The following is a 19515-nucleotide window of genomic DNA, read 5'->3' as shown; positions in this document are numbered from 1 at the left end:
CCCATTCTGATGCCATAGCCTACATATGAGAATCAGACTTCTACCTGTATTGCCTTGGACCAAAATTTAAAGACCTCACAGTGTGAGGCAGGAGAGAACTGTACAATGATTGAAGGTATTTAATTAAGAGTACTTTCAACACCCTATCCCACCCCAAAACCCTGCATTTTATAAGTAGTAATGCATTGCTTATTACTGCATTTGGTAAAATAATATATCTAGTGACCTTAACATTATTACAATTAAAATTAGCTACCAGTATACCACCTCACCCAGCTACCTCCCAAAATAATCCTATATTTTAAAAATGGAAATATATTGCCTATCATATCATTTGGTGAAATTGCCAACCCTGGGGACAACTGATGGCACAAGAAAAGCTGTCAAGTGAACTTATTATTGTCAAATCCTCTTAAGCAGTTTTAGAAAAGTAATTTAAACATTATTCTTCTACCATATTTGATGATGCATCAGGATCTTAAAACCCTGAAAGATTTTTGCTATCAAATTCAAACATTAAGAAATATGGGTTAATGGTTAACCTCTCCTTCATGTAGTATGCATATAACAATTTCATCAGTCAAAATAAACGAATTACCTTTCACAATCAATATTTGCTCTCCATATGGACCTGGAAGCTGCACTGTGCTAGCAATGTAGAGTCCAGCATCCCTCAAAGTTACATTTCTTAGGATAAAGGAGATTTGCCTTGTGCTGAGGTTTCCATTGAACTCTGTTCTGTTTTTGTATTCAAGTTCATATTCCACCCGATTGCCTTTCACACGCATTAACAGAACTTGGTCCTTATTTCTGATAAAGACTGTGAAATCATTAACGTCTGCATCAAGCTGGAAGTTGAAGCTGGCATTCCATCCCACCAATGTCTGTACAGGTGAGGTAACTGTTTAAGAATAACAAGAAAACAGATAAAACTGGGCTTAGAAAATATTCTATAATTTGACTGAAGAGACACATTGTCCTCTATAAGCCTGGCACATCCCTCTTTTCATTAAATCATGCATAAACAAGAGCCCCACTAAGGAATTAGCAATTGACTGATCAAAAAGACTTCCCAGGAATTCAAGGTATGACCTTCTTCTTTTTAAATTCTGATTATTGAAAGCATCTCCAATATTCTTGAGCAAAAACAACTTTTTAAAATGGCCACTAGTGACATATTGGATGTAAGATCATCACAATTTTCATTCAGAACCAAACGACAATTGTTTTTAAGAAATCTTTTGGTCAATAAAAATGTACATAAATATGACCATCCTTCCTGAAGGAGAAGGATCCTTTTTATGAATTCCTGGTTTAGGTATCACAAAGGCCTTATTGGAGATTAGCTGGCACTTAGCTATATGATCAATACCCACTATAAAAAATATTACATGCATTATTATTATTAATGTTCCATCATATGTTCATATTAACTTCTTCTGAAGGATGACCTGTGTTCTACCAGTCTGGGACCACTCCGGTGGCCTAGTGGTTAGAGCGTCTGCCTCGAATGCGGGAGGTCATGGGTTCAATCCCTGGCTGAGTCATATCAGAGACTTACAAAAATGGTACTAACAGCTGCCTCGCTTGGTGTTCAGCATTAAGAGGTTAGTGTTAGGACTGGTCGGCCTGGTGTCAGGATAATGTGACTGGGTGGGACATCATGCTACATGTCTGCGGCATGATGCCCCAGTGCTAGACATCACTATAAACTGGCACATTGCAGACATCGTAGCAATATAACTGAAAAATTGTTAAAGCTATGTTAAAAATCAAAATCACATCACATCACTACCAGTCTGGACCATCTGACGACTTTCCTTTCTTTTAACGTATGCCCATTAATATACCCATCATTCCAACTGTTATGAAATGTAATAATAATAATGACCTTATTTAAAGAGGGTAACACAATTAGCTAAGAACTAATCTACCTTGAGGCCCGGGGCCCCGAGTGGTCGAGTGGTCTAAAGCGCTCTTCGTTACGGATCACTGCCATCTCACCTCTGTCTGCGGCGGTTCGAGTCTAAGATTCAGCCAATGTGGGCATGTGAGAAAGCTTGCCAGTAGCTTCTCGTGGGTTGGTGGTTCTTTCCGGGGTTTTCCGGGTTCTTCCTCCACCATTAATACTGGCCGCCATGTATAGCCTATCGTGCTGAAAAATGGCGTTAAACCCCACAACAACAACAACAACAACAACAACAACCTTGAGGCCCTAATACAAAGGAATTTATTTATTTAAGCTGCATCTCTGAAGCCACTTGATAAATTGGGTTTGGAAGAAGGAAATAGTGGGCATTTCTAATCTCAACTGGAATACTATTCCAGAACAAAGTTCCTGAGTATTGGAAACTTTTTAAAAATAATTCCTTATTTGGTTTAGGAATTTTATACTGTTTAGTAGACATCAATCACAGGTGGGGAGTATTACCAGGTAGCCTATACTGGAATAGTGATTGTAAATATTCAGGAGCACTATTACTGGGTATCCTGTACATTAATTTGGCTTTTCTCAAACAGATTCGGTCTTTAACAGGTAATATTTTTAACTTACCAGAAAAATTTCCTTGCTTTCTTTCTGGATTGATATTAGCCCAAATGGTCTTTTTTGAAGATGTGCCAGCTTTGCTATGTTTCTGTCATTTGAATTACCCCATACTGTATTACAGTAGTCTAAATAGGGTAGTATGTAACTGTTATCAAATAGTTTTCTGTGCCTTTCAGGGAGAAAATGTCTTATCCTACTGAGAAATCATAAACTTAAATTGACTTAAATGTGACTTATCTCTGATACCAGAACCTGTAAATTGTAACTTTAAACTGATTTACAATACCATATACAGAAAACAATGTCAACTCCAATATCTTTTCCTACACAGTCCCATTATCTGTCAGCCTTGCATAGACCAAAGGCAAAAGAATAACTGAATCTAAGATGCTGGTCTATGCTCTGGGCACCTTAGTGAACTGTCAGTCAGTAACATGTTGTTCGATAGGAGCTTGTTGTCAGATGATTACATTAGTTCTAAGATCATACTCTTTATATAATAAATACAATACAGCTATAAACTGTGTGGTCTTTATCCTAAAAATAATGGCACTGTAAACACATATGATCAAAAAGGCATCTTGTTTTATCATGAAATGTTGTTGCTGTTGCTGATATTGTTATTAGTAGTCTTTGTTGTGTTTTTAACTTTTGTCACTGATTGTAGATTGTACTTCAAGATTATGGTCATTTGTAAACAATATGTTTACATAGCCAGCTTCTGTCCATGATTGTAGGTTACAAATAGGTTGTTTATGAGCTTAGAATGTTCTAGAAACCAATCTGATTACAATTTAATAGGAATAATCCATGGGAATAACTCACATCTAGGTCAAGTAAAACTGTATACTTGGTAATTAACATTTTATTCCTGTTTTATATCAGTCTGTGAGAATCCATGGGAGTTTACAGTTGAAATAAAAATATAATTGGAGAAGAATTATTTACTTAAATTATCCATTGGGATTACTAAGTGCTCACTGACTTTGAATTAACACATTATTTTGGAATTATTGAGAACTCATTCAAAGACATTCTGGATTGCATGATTGTGGTATATCAGAACATTCAAAGCTATTGGAATTCATTTTGGAACATTCTATAACTTTGGACTTGTTTTGGGGCATGTATGATTCTTTGGGGTTTAATTCCCAATACTGTCTTTCTTAAATGTTCACTTTTTAACTGAGATTCATAAACTGTTTGTTGAGTTTACTAAATTTTGTTGCTATCACTTATTTCTGTTGCAGAGTTTAAGACTTGAGTCATAACAATAGTGAGGTCTCACTATCGTTATCATATTATTATTATTATTATTATTATTATTAATATTTCTGTTGTTGTTGTTGTAAAATTAGGCAATATCCAAAGGGAGTAATTGAATTGCAAATTTCTAAAAGACCTATGTTTTATAAGTAGTCTACCCAAACAAGTTTAGTTAAATCCTTGATACAGTCATACTCAATGCTATTTCCTTTACCATCTCTCCTTAGTAAAAGATACATGTTGTAGTAATGCCCCAAATGGGTCTTTAATGCATGGTTTGATGCAAGCACAAAGAAAATTAATCTAATAATAATAATTATTACTTACAATAAACATAGGTGACACAAAAAAATGTCCTAATTCTATTAAGCATTATATTTCTTCATTTTTTTCCTTTATATGTCCTTTAAACTTCTCATATGAACTATTCATGAAGTTACTGATGGGTAGCATTTACATATTAACTTGCTTTTCTATGTCCTTTCAAAATTAATATAGTAATAAAAACCAAGCAGTAGCATCAGGTGAACTTTCTGATTAGGTTCTTTGACAATGATGTCATACTGCTAAAATGGCAATAGACATTTTCCTATTCAATTTACAGCATAATTTGCACCAATAATCTATTTGAATTGTTAACTGACAACTTTTACAAAATATCAGAAACTCTTTCAAAAGACTGGTCTTTCGGATAAAGTCAGAATGAAATTCTATCAAGATAGTTGTTTTTCAGATACATGAACAATGATAATTATATCATTTTGAATAAACATAAAACTGGTCACACTCAGCCATTGGTAGCAAAGAAAACACATGTTGGAAAAGATAATCACTTTAATAATATATACTATAATGCAAGACACAATCCAATAACAAGGACCTCATTTATCAAGTGTGCACAGTGTTAATCAGCAGTGACCTGTTGCACTGAGCAGATGAAGCTTTGGTCTCTGCTGCTTACAATCAAAACAAATGCTAAAATTAAATGACGCCTGCATTTGCAACTTAAGAGTGACATCAACATTTATAGCTCAACTCTACTATGAAAAATGTCAACATAGGTCATTGTAAGCATTATCATTCAGAAAATAATGTTGGACTAAATTGAACTTGGTCCTTTTTCTAATTAATGATATTTTCCAAAAATTAATGTTACAGCTTAACATTTAGTCACTTTAAAATTTTAAATCTGAACTTTTAACTCCCACAATATAGCTAACAGTGTGCTGATATGTTGTGAAACTACCTACCTACCATAATAATCTCACCTACCTAGTTCATTTGTAAATGTTGATGGTCATAATTATTTAAACTTGTTCTTCATTTTAAAATATTATTATTTTTTATATTTAACCAGTCTGATAAATGTAATAAAGCTGTTTACTTGATATAAACTTGTTTTAAATCTTATCTAAATAATTAATACAGTAAATGATAACTATCATACATGAATGTCTTATGTGTTTTTGATAAGATGAGTCTTTTTGTTTGTATGTGTATGCATCTTTCTATAATATCTTTAAACTGTGCATTTTGATAATGTCACCAGAGTTGAATATTCCTTGCATATTTAATCACTTGTGCATTGACATTGCACATAAATTACAAATTTAGCAATTCCATAACAATCTGTATAAAAAATAATCCTTGTTAACACATTAACCCCTAGCAATGACTTAACAAGGCAGGAGGTAGTAGCCTACTGCTGAGCTCTGTAGCATCATGGTCATGCATGAAACACTAAAGTGGGTGGTATTATAGAAAGGTAGACAGATGTAGCTCTACAATGATACCAAATAATCTGGAATATCTAGTTGCACCAAAAAATACAGATAAATAAAACCTTATTTTTTGGACCCGACTTTTTTCTACCCAAAATTCGTCAGTGGTCGGAATCTGATTTTGTGTCTGGATTTTAGACTTTTTGGTCTTAGATCTAAGACAAACCAGTATGAACTGCAAACAGACAGATGATCCTTTGCAAAAAGTAGGATAAGAAGGGCATTTGGAATAAAGAGTGGTCTCCATACATAAATAATGGCTCCATTTAGCAAAAAAAACAACCTGTGTAAACCTTTGCAAGAAACTCCTAAATTCATGAGATTAATATCAGTGCTATTAGAGACACTCAAGAAGACATGACAGACCTTATATTAGAGCAGTTGTTATAATTAGGTATGAAAATTGATGGATTAAACAATTGCTTAAAATCATCTAGATCAAAAGACATTCAGCTTTTGTTTGTGATCTTTGATGATTAGGGAATGAAAAGATGTTTCCTGGGGCTATTGTTAATAGCAATTAATTTGTAAGAGATATCACTCGTGCATTGTGCCTCAACTCAGAAATTATTTTAGCCTTTTTTCCATCGAAGATAGCTTTGATTCAAAAGCTTACAATAATAATGAACAGATTCAATCCTCTCCTTGCTTTTAAAACTGACATGTTGACACCTTGGAGTATCACTGGATTATGGTAAGTACAATGGTAATATGAAATGTTTAAACACCAATTCATGTAATATACCTTTATATATCATCAAACAAACACCAATTCATGTAACATACCTATATATATCATCAAACACCAATTCATGTAACATACCTTTATATCATCATCAAACACCAATTCATGTAAGATACCTTTATATATCATCAAACAAACACCAATTCATGTAACATACCTTTATATATCATCAAACACCAATTCATGTAAGATACCTTTATATCATCAAACAAACACCAATTCATGTAAGATACCTTTATATATCATCAAACAAACACCAATTCATGTAACATACCTTTATATATCATCAAACAAACACCAATTCATGTAACGTACCTTTATATATCATCAAACACCAATTCATGTAATATACCTTTATATATCATCAAACACCAATTCATGTAACATACCTTTATATATCATCAAACAAACACCAATTCATGTAAGATACCTTTATATATCATCAAACACCAATTCATGTAACATACCTTTATATCATCATCAAACACCAATTCATGTAACATACCTTTATATATCATCAAACACCAATTCATGTAAGATACCTTTATATCATCATCAAACACCAATTCATGTAATATACCTTTATATATCATCAAACACCAATTCATGTAATATACCTTTATATCATCATCAAACACCAATTCATGTAACATACCTTTATATATCATCAAACACCAATTCATGTAAGATACCTTTATATATCATCAAACAAACACCAATTCATGTAATATACCTTTATATCATCATCAAACACCAATTCATGTAACATACCTTTATATATCATCAAACACCAATTCATGTAACATACCTTTATATATCATCAAACAAACACCAATTCATGTAAGATACCTTTATATATCATCAAACACCAATTCATGTAACATACCTTTATATATCATCAAACAAACACCAATTCATGCAAGATACCTTTATATATCATCAAACACCAGTTCATGTAATATACCTTTATATATCATCAAACAAACACCAATTCATGTAACATACCTATATATATCATCAAACACCAATTCATGTAACATACCTTTATATATCATCAAACAAACACCAATTCATGTAAGATACCTTTATATATCATCAAACACCAATTCATGTAACATACCTATATATATCATCAAACACCAATTCATGTAACATACCTATATATATCATCAAACACCAGTTCATGCAAGATACCTTTATATATCATCAAACAAACACCAATTCATGTAATATACCTTTATATATCATCAAACACCAATTCATGTAGCATACCTATATATATCATCAAACACCAATTCATGTAACATACCTTTATATATCATCAAACAAACACCAATTCATGTAAGATACCTTTATATATCATCAAACAAACACCAATTCATGTAATATACCTTTATATATCATCAAACACCAATTCATGTAACATACCTATATATATCATCAAACACCAATTCATGTAACATACCTATATATATCATCAAACACCAATTCATGTAACATACCTTTATATATCATCAAACAAATACCAGTTCATGCAAGATACCTTTATATATCATCAAACAAACACCAATTCATGTAATATACCTTTATATATCATCAAACACCAATTCATGTAGCATACCTATATATATCATCAAACACCAATTCATGTAACATACCTTTATATATCATCAAACAAACACCAATTCATGTAAGATACCTTTATATATCATCAAACAAACACCAATTCATGTAATATACCTTTATATATCATCAAACACCAATTCATGTAACATACCTATATATATCATCAAACACCAATTCATGTAATATACCTTTATATATCATCAAACACCAATTCATGTAACATACCTATATATATCATCAAACACCAATTCATGTAACATACCTATATATATCATCAAACACCAATTCATGTAATATACCTTTATATATCATCAAACAAACACCAGTTCATGCAAGATACCTTTATATATCATCAAACACCAATTCATGTAACATACCTATATATATCATCAAACACCAATTCATGTAACATACCTATATATATCATCAAACACCAATTCATGTAACATACCTTTATATATCATCAAACACCAATTCATGTAACATACCTTTATATATCATCAAACAAACACCAATTCATGTAAGATACCTTTATATATCATCAAACACCAATTCATGTAATATACCTTTATATATCATCAAACACCAATTCATGTAATATACCTTTATATCATCATCAAACACCAATTCATGTAACATACCTATATATATCATCAAACACCAATTCATGTAACATACCTTTATATATCATCAAACAAACACCAATTCATGTAAGATACCTTTATATATCATCAAACACCAATTCATGTAACATACCTATATATATCATCAAACACCAATTCATGTAACATACCTTTATATCATCATCAAACACCAATTCATGTAACATACCTTTATATATCATCAAACAAACACCATTTCATGTAACATACCTTTATATATCATCAAACAAACACCAATTCATGTAACATACCTTTATATATCATCAAACACCAATTCATGTAAGATACCTTTATATATCATCAAACACCAATTCATGTAACATACCTATATATATCATCAAACAAACACCAATTCATGTAAGATACCTTTATATATCATCAAACAAACACCAATTCATGTAATATACCTTTATATATCATCAAACACCAATTCATGTAATATACCTTTATATCATCATCAAACACCAATTCATGTAACATACCTATATATATCATCAAACACCAATTCATGTAATATACCTTTATATATCATCAAACAAACACCAGTTCATGCAAGATACCTTTATATATCATCAAACACCAATTCATGTAACATACCTATATATATCATCAAACACCAATTCATGTAACATACCTATATATATCATCAAACACCAATTCATGTAACATACCTTTATATATCATCAAACAAACACCAATTCATGTAAGATACCTTTATATATCATCAAACACCAATTCATGTAATATACCTTTATATATCATCAAACACCAATTCATGTAATATACCTTTATATCATCATCAAACACCAATTCATGTAACATACCTATATATATCATCAAACACCAATTCATGTAACATACCTTTATATATCATCAAACAAACACCAATTCATGTAAGATACCTTTATATATCATCAAACACCAATTCATGTAACATACCTATATATATCATCAAACACCAATTCATGTAACATACCTTTATATCATCATCAAACACCAATTCATGTAACATACCTTTATATATCATCAAACAAACACCAATTCATGTAACATACCTTTATATATCATCAAACACCAATTCATGTAAGATACCTTTATATCATCAAACAAACACCAATTCATGTAAGATACCTTTATATATCATCAAACAAACACCAATTCATGTAATATACCTTTATATATCATCAAACACCAATTCATGTAATATACCTTTATATCATCATCAAACACCAATTCATGTAACATACCTATATATATCATCAAACACCAATTCATGTAATATACCTTTATATATCATCAAACAAACACCAGTTCATGCAAGATACCTTTATATATCATCAAACACCAATTCATGTAACATACCTATATATATCATCAAACACCAATTCATGTAACATACCTATATATATCATCAAACACCAATTCATGTAACATACCTTTATATATCATCAAACAAACACCAATTCATGTAAGATACCTTTATATATCATCAAACACCAATTCATGTAATATACCTTTATATATCATCAAACACCAATTCATGTAATATACCTTTATATCATCATCAAACACCAATTCATGTAACATACCTATATATATCATCAAACACCAATTCATGTAACATACCTTTATATATCATCAAACAAACACCAATTCATGTAAGATACCTTTATATATCATCAAACACCAATTCATGTAACATACCTATATATATCATCAAACACCAATTCATGTAACATACCTTTATATCATCATCAAACACCAATTCATGTAACATACCTTTATATATCATCAAACAAACACCATTTCATGTAACATACCTTTATATATCATCAAACAAACACCAATTCATGTAAGATACCTTTATATATCATCAAACAAACACCAATTCATGTAAGATACCTTTATATATCATCAAACACCAATTCATGTAAGATACCTTTATATATCATCAAACACCAATTCATGTAACATACCTTTATATATCATCAAACAAACACCAATTCATGTAAGATACCTTTATATATCATCAAACACCAATTCATGTAACATACCTATATATATCATCAAACACCAATTCATGTAAGATACCTTTATATATCATCAAACACCAATTCATGTAACATACCTTTATATATCATCAAACAAACACCAATTCATGTAACATACCTATATATATCATCAAACACCAATTCATGTAACATACCTATATATATCATCAAACAAACACCAATTCATGTAACATACCTTTATATATCATCAAACAAACACCAATTCATGTAACATACCTTTATATATCATCAAACAAACACCAATTCATGTAATATACCTTTATATCATCATCAAACACCAATTCATGTAAGATACCTTTATATATCATCAAACACCAATTCATGTAACATACCTATATATATCATCAAACACCAATTCATGTAACATACCTTTATATCATCATCAAACACCAATTCATGTAACATACCTTTATATATCATCAAACAAACACCAATTCATGTAAGATACCTTTATATATCATCAAACACCAATTCATGTAACATACCTTTATATATCATCAAACAAACACCAATTCATGTAAGATACCTTTATATATCATCAAACAAACACCAGTTCATGCAAGATACCTTTATATATCATCAAACACCAATTCATGTAATATACCTTTATATATCATCAAACAAACACCAATTCATGTAACATACCTTTATATATCATCAAACAAACACCAATTCATGTAACATACCTTTATATATCATCAAACAAACATCAATTCATGTAACATACCTTTATATATCATCAAACAAACACCAATTCATGTAACATACCTTTATATATCATCAAACAAACACCAATTCATGTAATATACCTTTATATATCATCAAACAAACGTCAATTCATGTAAGATACCTTTATATATCATCAAACACCAATTCATGTAACATACCTTTATATATCATCAAACACCAATTCATGTAACATACCTTTATATATCATCAAACAAACACCAATTCATGTAACATACCTTTATATATCATCAAACAAACACCAATTCATGTAACATACCTTTATATATCATCAAACAAACACCAATTCATGTAAGATACCTTTATATATCATCAAACACCAATTCATGTAACATACCTTTATATATCATCAAACACCAATTCATGTAACATACCTTTATATATCATCAAACAAACACCAATTCATGTAACATACCTTTATATATCATCAAACAAACACCAATTCATGTAACATACCTTTATATATCATCAAACAAACACCAATTCATGTAAGATACCTTTATATATCATCAAACACCAATTCATGTAACATACCTTTATATATCATCAAACACCAATTCATGTAATATACCTTTATATATCATCAAACACCAATTCATGTAATATACCTTTATATCATCATCAAACACCAATTCATGTAACATACCTTTATATATCATCAAACACCAATTCATGTAATATACCTTTATATATCATCAAACACCAATTCATGTAATATACCTTTATATCATCATCAAACACCAATTCATGTAACATACCTTTATATATCATCAAACACCAATTCATGTAACATACCTTTATATATCATCAAACACCAATTCATGTAACATACCTATATATATCATCAAACACCAATTCATGTAACATACCTTTATATATCATCAAACACCAATTCATGTAACATACCTTTATATATCATCAAACACCAATTCATGTAACATACCTTTATATATCATCAAACACCAATTCATGTAAGATACCTTTATATCATCATCAAACAAACACCAATTCATGTAACATACCTTTATATATCATCAAACAAACACCAATTCATGTAACATACCTTTATATATCATCAAACAAACATCAATTCATGTAAGATACCTTTATATATCATCAAACACCAATTCATGTAACATACCTTTATATCATCATCAAACAAACACCAATTCATGTAACATACCTTTATATATCATCAAACAAACACCAATTCATGTAACATACCTTTATATATCATCAAACAAACACCAATTCATGTAACATACCTTTATATATCATCAAACAAACACCAATTCATGTAAGATACCTTTATATATCATCAAACACCAATTCATGTAACATACCTTTATATATCATCAAACAAACACCAATTCATGTAAGATACCTTTATATATCATCAAACAAACACCAGTTCATGCAAGATACCTTTATATATCATCAAACACCAATTCATGTAATATACCTTTATATATCATCAAACAAACACCAATTCATGTAACATACCTTTATATATCATCAAACAAACACCAATTCATGTAACATACCTTTATATATCATCAAACAAACACCAATTCATGTAACATACCTATATATATCATCAAACAAACACCAATTCATGTAACATACCTTTATATATCATCAAACAAACACCAATTCATGTAACATACCTTTATATATCATCAAACATCAATTCATGTAACATACCTTTATATCATCATCAAACACCAATTCATGTAACATACCTTTATATATCATCAAACAAACACCAATTCATGTAACATACCTTTATATATCATCAAACAAACACCAATTCATGTAACATACCTTTATATATCATCAAACAAACACCAATTCATGTAACATACCTTTATATATCATCAAACACCAATTCATGTAACATACCTATATATATCATCAAACAAACATCAATTCATGTAAGATACCTTTATATATCATCAAACATCAATTCATGTAACATACCTTTATATATCATCAAACAAACACCAATTCATGTAACATACCTTTATATATCATCAAACATCAATTCATGTAACATACCTTTATATCATCATCAAACACCAATTCATGTAACATACCTTTATATATCATCAAACAAACACCAATTCATGTAACATACCTTTATATATCATCAAACAAACACCAATTCATGTAACATACCTTTATATATCATCAAACAAACACCAATTCATGTAACATACCTTTATATATCATCAAACACCAATTCATGTAACATACCTATATATATCATCAAACAAACATCAATTCATGTAAGATACCTTTATATATCATCAAACAAACACCAATTCATGTAACATACCTTTATATATCATCAAACAAACATCAATTCATGTAACATACCTTTATATATCATCAAACAAACACCAATTCATGTAACATACCTATATATATCATCAAACAAACACCAATTCATGTAACATACCTTTATATATCATCAAACAAACATCAATTCATGTAAGATACCTTTATATATCATCAAACACCAATTCATGTAACATACCTTTATATATCATCAAACAAACACCAATTCATGTAACATACCTTTATATATCATCAAACAAACATCAATTCATGTAAGATACCTTTATATATCATCAAACACCAATTCATGTAACATACCTATATATATCATCAAACAAACATCAATTCATGTAACATACCTTTATATCATCAAACAAACACCAATTCATGTAATATACCTTTATATATCATCAAACACCAATTCATGTAACATACCTTTATATATCATCAAACAAACACCAATTCATGTAAGATACCTTTATATATCATCAAACAAACACCAATTCATGTAACATACCTTTATATATCATCAAACAAACATCAATTCATGTAAGATACCTTTATATATCATCAAACACCAATTCATGTAACATACCTTTATATATCATCAAACAAACACCAATTCATGTAACATACCTTTATATATCATCAAACAAACATCAATTCATGTAAGATACCTTTATATATCATCAAACACCAATTCATGTAACATACCTATATATATCATCAAACAAACATCAATTCATGTAACATACCTTTATATCATCAAACAAACACCAATTCATGTAATATACCTTTATATATCATCAAACACCAATTCATGTAACATACCTTTATATATCATCAAACAAACATCAATTCATGTAAGATACCTTTATATCATCATCAAACACCAATTCATGTAACATACCTTTATATATCATCAAACAAACACCAATTCATGTAACATACCTTTATATATCATCAAACAAACACCAATTCATGTAAGATACCTTTATATCATCATCAAACACCAATTCATGTAACATACCTTTATATATCATCAAACAAACATCAATTCATGTAACATACCTTTATATATCATCAAACAAACATCAATTCATGTAACATACCTTTATATATCATCAAACAAACACCAATTCATGTAACATACCTTTATATATCATCAAACACCAATTCATGTAACATACCTATATATATCATCAAACAAACATCAATTCATGTAACATACCTTTATATATCATCAAACAAACACCAATTCATGTAACATACCTTTATATATCATCAAACACCAATTCATGTAACATACCTATATATATCATCAAACAAACATCAATTCATGTAACATACCTTTATATCATCAAACAAACACCAATTCATGTAATATACCTTTATATATCATCAAACACCAATTCATGTAACATACCTTTATATATCATCAAACAAACACCAATTCATGTAAGATACCTTTATATATCATCAAACAAACATCAATTCATGTAACATACCTTTATATATCATCAAACACCAATTCATGTAATATACCTTTATATATCATCAAACACCAATTCATGTAATATACCTTTATATCATCATCAAACACCAATTCATGTAACATACCTATATATATCATCAAACACCAATTCATGTAACATACCTTTATATATCATCAAACAAACACCAATTCATGTAATATACCTTTATATATCATCAAACACCAATTCATGTAACATACCTATATATATCATCAAACACCAATTCATGTAACATACCTTTATATATCATCAAACAAACACCAATTCATGTAAGATACCTTTATATATCATCAAACACCAATTCATGTAACATACCTATATATATCATCAAACACCAATTCATGTAATATACCTTTATATACCATCAAACAAACATCAATTCATGTAAGATACCTTTATATATCATCAAACAAACATCAATTCATGTAACATACCTTTATATATCATCAAACAAACACCAATTCATGTAACATACCTTTATATATCATCAAACACCAATTCATGTAATAAACCTTTATATATCATCAAACACCAATTCATGTAATATACCTTTATATCATCATCAAACACCAATTCATGTAACATACCTATATATATCATCAAACACCAATTCATGTAACATACCTTTATATATCATCAAACAAACACCAATTCATGTAATATACCTTTATATATCATCAAACACCAATTCATGTAACATACCTTTATATATCATCAAACAAACACCAATTCATGTAATATACCTTTATATATCATCAAACATCAATTCATGTAACATACCTTTATATATCATCAAACACCAATTCATGTAATATACCTTTATATATCATCAAACACCAATTCATGTAATATACCTTTATATCATCATCAAACACCAATTCATGTAACATACCTATATATATCATCAAACACCAATTCATGTAACATACCTTTATATATCATCAAACACCAATTCATGTAACATACCTATATATATCATCAAACACCAATTCATGTAACATACCTTTATATCATCATCAAACACCAATTCATGTAACATACCTTTATATATCATCAAACAAACACCAATTCATGTAAGATACCTTTATATATCATCAAACACCAATTCATGTAATATACCTTTATATATCATCAAACACCAATTCATGTAATATACCTTTATATCATCATCAAACACCAATTCATGTAACATACCTTTATATATCATCAAACAAACACCAATTCATGTAAGATACCTTTATATATCATCAAACACCAATTCATGTAAGATACCTTTATATATCATCAAACACCAATTCATGTAACATACCTATATATATCATCAAACACCAATTCATGTAACATACCTTTATATATCATCAAACAAACACCAATTCATGTAAGATACCTTTATATATCATCAAACACCAATTCATGTAACATACCTATATATATCATCAAACACCAATTCATGTAATATACCTTTATATACCATGCCTTGCTCATCAAACAAAAGAAGTTTCATCTGCATACTTGAAGTGGTCATTTCTGATATGACCACAGATAGCTGATGAAACCAATGCTTTTTTAAGAATCACATGGCCACTGGCTACAGAAGACATGTGACAGCTAATTACATGATATTTTTATTGAAAATTTGCCAGGGGAAATTAGAATGGCCAGTGTGACAAGGTTACCGCTGAGCTCAGGTGACCATTAGGACAGGTTTGACTGTAGATTCATCTGACAATCAGTCACTATAATAATGACATAATAATGACACATTAACAATACCAATTCAATTCATCCAAGGCCTCATCATTACCAAGCTGCCTGGATGGAAATAAAATAATAATGAGAGATACTGTATAGAAATGAAATAATAACGAGAGATACAGTATGGAGATAAAATAATAATGAGATATACTGTATGGAAATAAAATAATAATGAGAGATACTGTATGGAAATAAAATAATAATGAGAGATACTGTATAGAAATAAAATAATAATGAGAGATATTGTATGGAAATAAAATAATAATGAGTGATACTGCATGAAAATAAAATAATAATGAGAGATACTGTATGGAAATAAAATAATAATGAGAGATACTGCATGGAAATAAAATAATAATGAGAGATACTGTATGGAAATAAAATAATAATGAGAGATACTGCATGGAAATAAAATAATAATGAGAGATACTGTATGGAAATAAAACAACAATGAGAGATACTGTATGGAAATAAAATAATAATGAGAGATACTGTATGGAAATAAAATAATAATGAGAGATATTGTATGGAAATAAAATAATAATGAGTGATACTGCATGAAAATAAAATAATAATGAGAGATACTGTATGGAAATAAAATAATAATGAGAGATACTGTATGGAAATAAAATAATAATGAGAGATACTGTATAGAAATAAAATAATAATGAGAGATACTGTATGGAAATAAAATAATAATGAGAGATACTGTAAGGAAATAAAATAATAATGAGAGATACTGCATGGAAATAAAATAATAATGAGAGATACTGTATGGAAATAAAATAATAATGAGAGATACTGTATGGAAATAAAATAATAATGAGAGATATTGTATGGAAATAAAATAATAATGAGTGATACTGCATGAAAATAAAATAATAATGAGAGATACTGTATGGAAATAAAATAATAATGAGAGATACTGTATGGAAATGAAATAATAATGAGAGATACTGTATGGAAATGAAAGTGGATTGTTCTGACAATAAGGGGCTGTAATTCTGTTTAACATGCACACAAAATGCTGACAAACCCAGTCACGGTTTCATAAATATCAGATTATATACCAAACTAAGTTGAAATGCTGTATCAGTTAGGGGAATTACTGTGCAGAAATTAATGTAGGGTAGATGGACTGACAGACAAAAGGATGAACAGAAAGAATATTAGCCTAATTTAATATCCCCTGTATTATGTGAAACTATGAGTGTAAAAAATAAAGAGGAAAATAATGTTGTAATTTCTTTTCATTAGTGAATCAAGACCAATAAACATCTTACACGAAGAAGGCATTCCAATGCACATCAGTACCACAGTGACTAGTATCAGCTGCATGTTTAGTTCAGTTTAAGGGTTTCAGGATCACTCATATGCATTGCACTAGTGAATTTGAACTTGCCTGGGACCTGAAAAGAAATGGTTGAAATGTGGATTAAAAAAATATGTATATACATATCTTGATAATGCATATAAAATCCTCTTAACTCTTTCCTGAACAAAGAATTTCCACATCATTTCATAGCTTGATATAGACAATAATTTACTGAATGACCTATGATGTCTTGTATTGAAATATTGTACATACCTGACCATTCACAAATACCATATAACTTAATATTTTTAAAATTAATTTTGAACAGAAATCATTGTTCTTAAAATCTGCTTGAGTATTACTACTGCCCATGACCTGAAGCCAGATTTTAATCTGGGCTTTGCCTAACCTTGGGGTAACTGCCAGCAAGACATATGTGTTGCCTAACCTTGGGGTGACTGCCAGGAAGACATACTTGTTGCCTAACCTTGGAGTGACTGCCAGCAAGACATACTTGTGGCCTAACCTTGGAGTGACTGCCAGCAAGTCATACTTTTTACCTAACCTTGGAGTTACTGCCAGCAAGACAAACTGTTTCCCTAACCTTGGAGTGACTGACAGCAAGACATACTTTTGGCCTAGCCTTGTTGTGACTGCCAGCAAGACATACTTTTTCCTAACCTTGGAATGACTAACAGCAAGATATACTTTTTGCCTACCCTTGGGGAGACTGACGGCAATACATACTTTTTGCCTAACCTTGGGGTGACTCCCAGAAAGACATATGTGTTGCCTAACATTGGGTGACTCCGAGCAAGACATGCTTGTTGCCTAACCTTTGAGTGACTGTCTTTAAGACATATTTTTTGCCTAACCTTGGAGTGACTGCCAGCAAGACATACTTTTTCCTAACCTTGGAGTGACTGACAGCAAGACATACTGGTTGCCTAACCTTAGGGTGACTGACAGCAAGACATATTTTTTGCCTAACCTTGAAGTGACTGCCAGCAAGACATACTTTTTGCCTAACCTTGGGGTGACTGTCAGCAAGACATACTTTTTGCCTAACCTTGGGGTGACTGCCAGCAACACATACATTTTGCCTAACCTTGGGGTGACTGCC

At 30.0% G+C, this 19515-nt stretch overlaps 1 protein-coding gene across 3 annotated transcripts in view; it reads right to left on the bottom strand.

Annotated features, from left to right (window-relative positions):
- LOC149773304 (synaptogenesis protein syg-2-like) overlaps nucleotides 1–19515 on the bottom strand; it is a 73246-nt gene that overhangs the window by 42304 nt on the left and 11427 nt on the right. For all 3 annotated transcript variants that reach the window (XM_089946534.1, XM_089946535.1, XM_089946533.1), the window contains exons 2-3: nucleotides 18361–18486; nucleotides 599–901 (exon numbers count right to left, since the gene is read on the bottom strand). In XM_089946534.1, coding sequence (XP_089802660.1) covers nucleotides 599–901; nucleotides 18361–18415 — 358 coding nt within the window. In that variant the 5' untranslated portion in view covers nucleotides 18416–18486. The remainder of the gene's footprint in view (nucleotides 1–598; nucleotides 902–18360; nucleotides 18487–19515) is intronic.

The sequence above is a fragment of the Sinohyriopsis cumingii genome, unplaced genomic scaffold, assembly GCF_028554795.1.
Source record: "Sinohyriopsis cumingii isolate HCF-2022 unplaced genomic scaffold, ASM2855479v2 utg000695l, whole genome shotgun sequence".
Classification (NCBI taxonomy): Eukaryota; Metazoa; Mollusca; class Bivalvia; order Unionida; family Unionidae; genus Sinohyriopsis; species Sinohyriopsis cumingii.
This window is presented reverse-complemented; position numbering and strand designations above follow the sequence as displayed.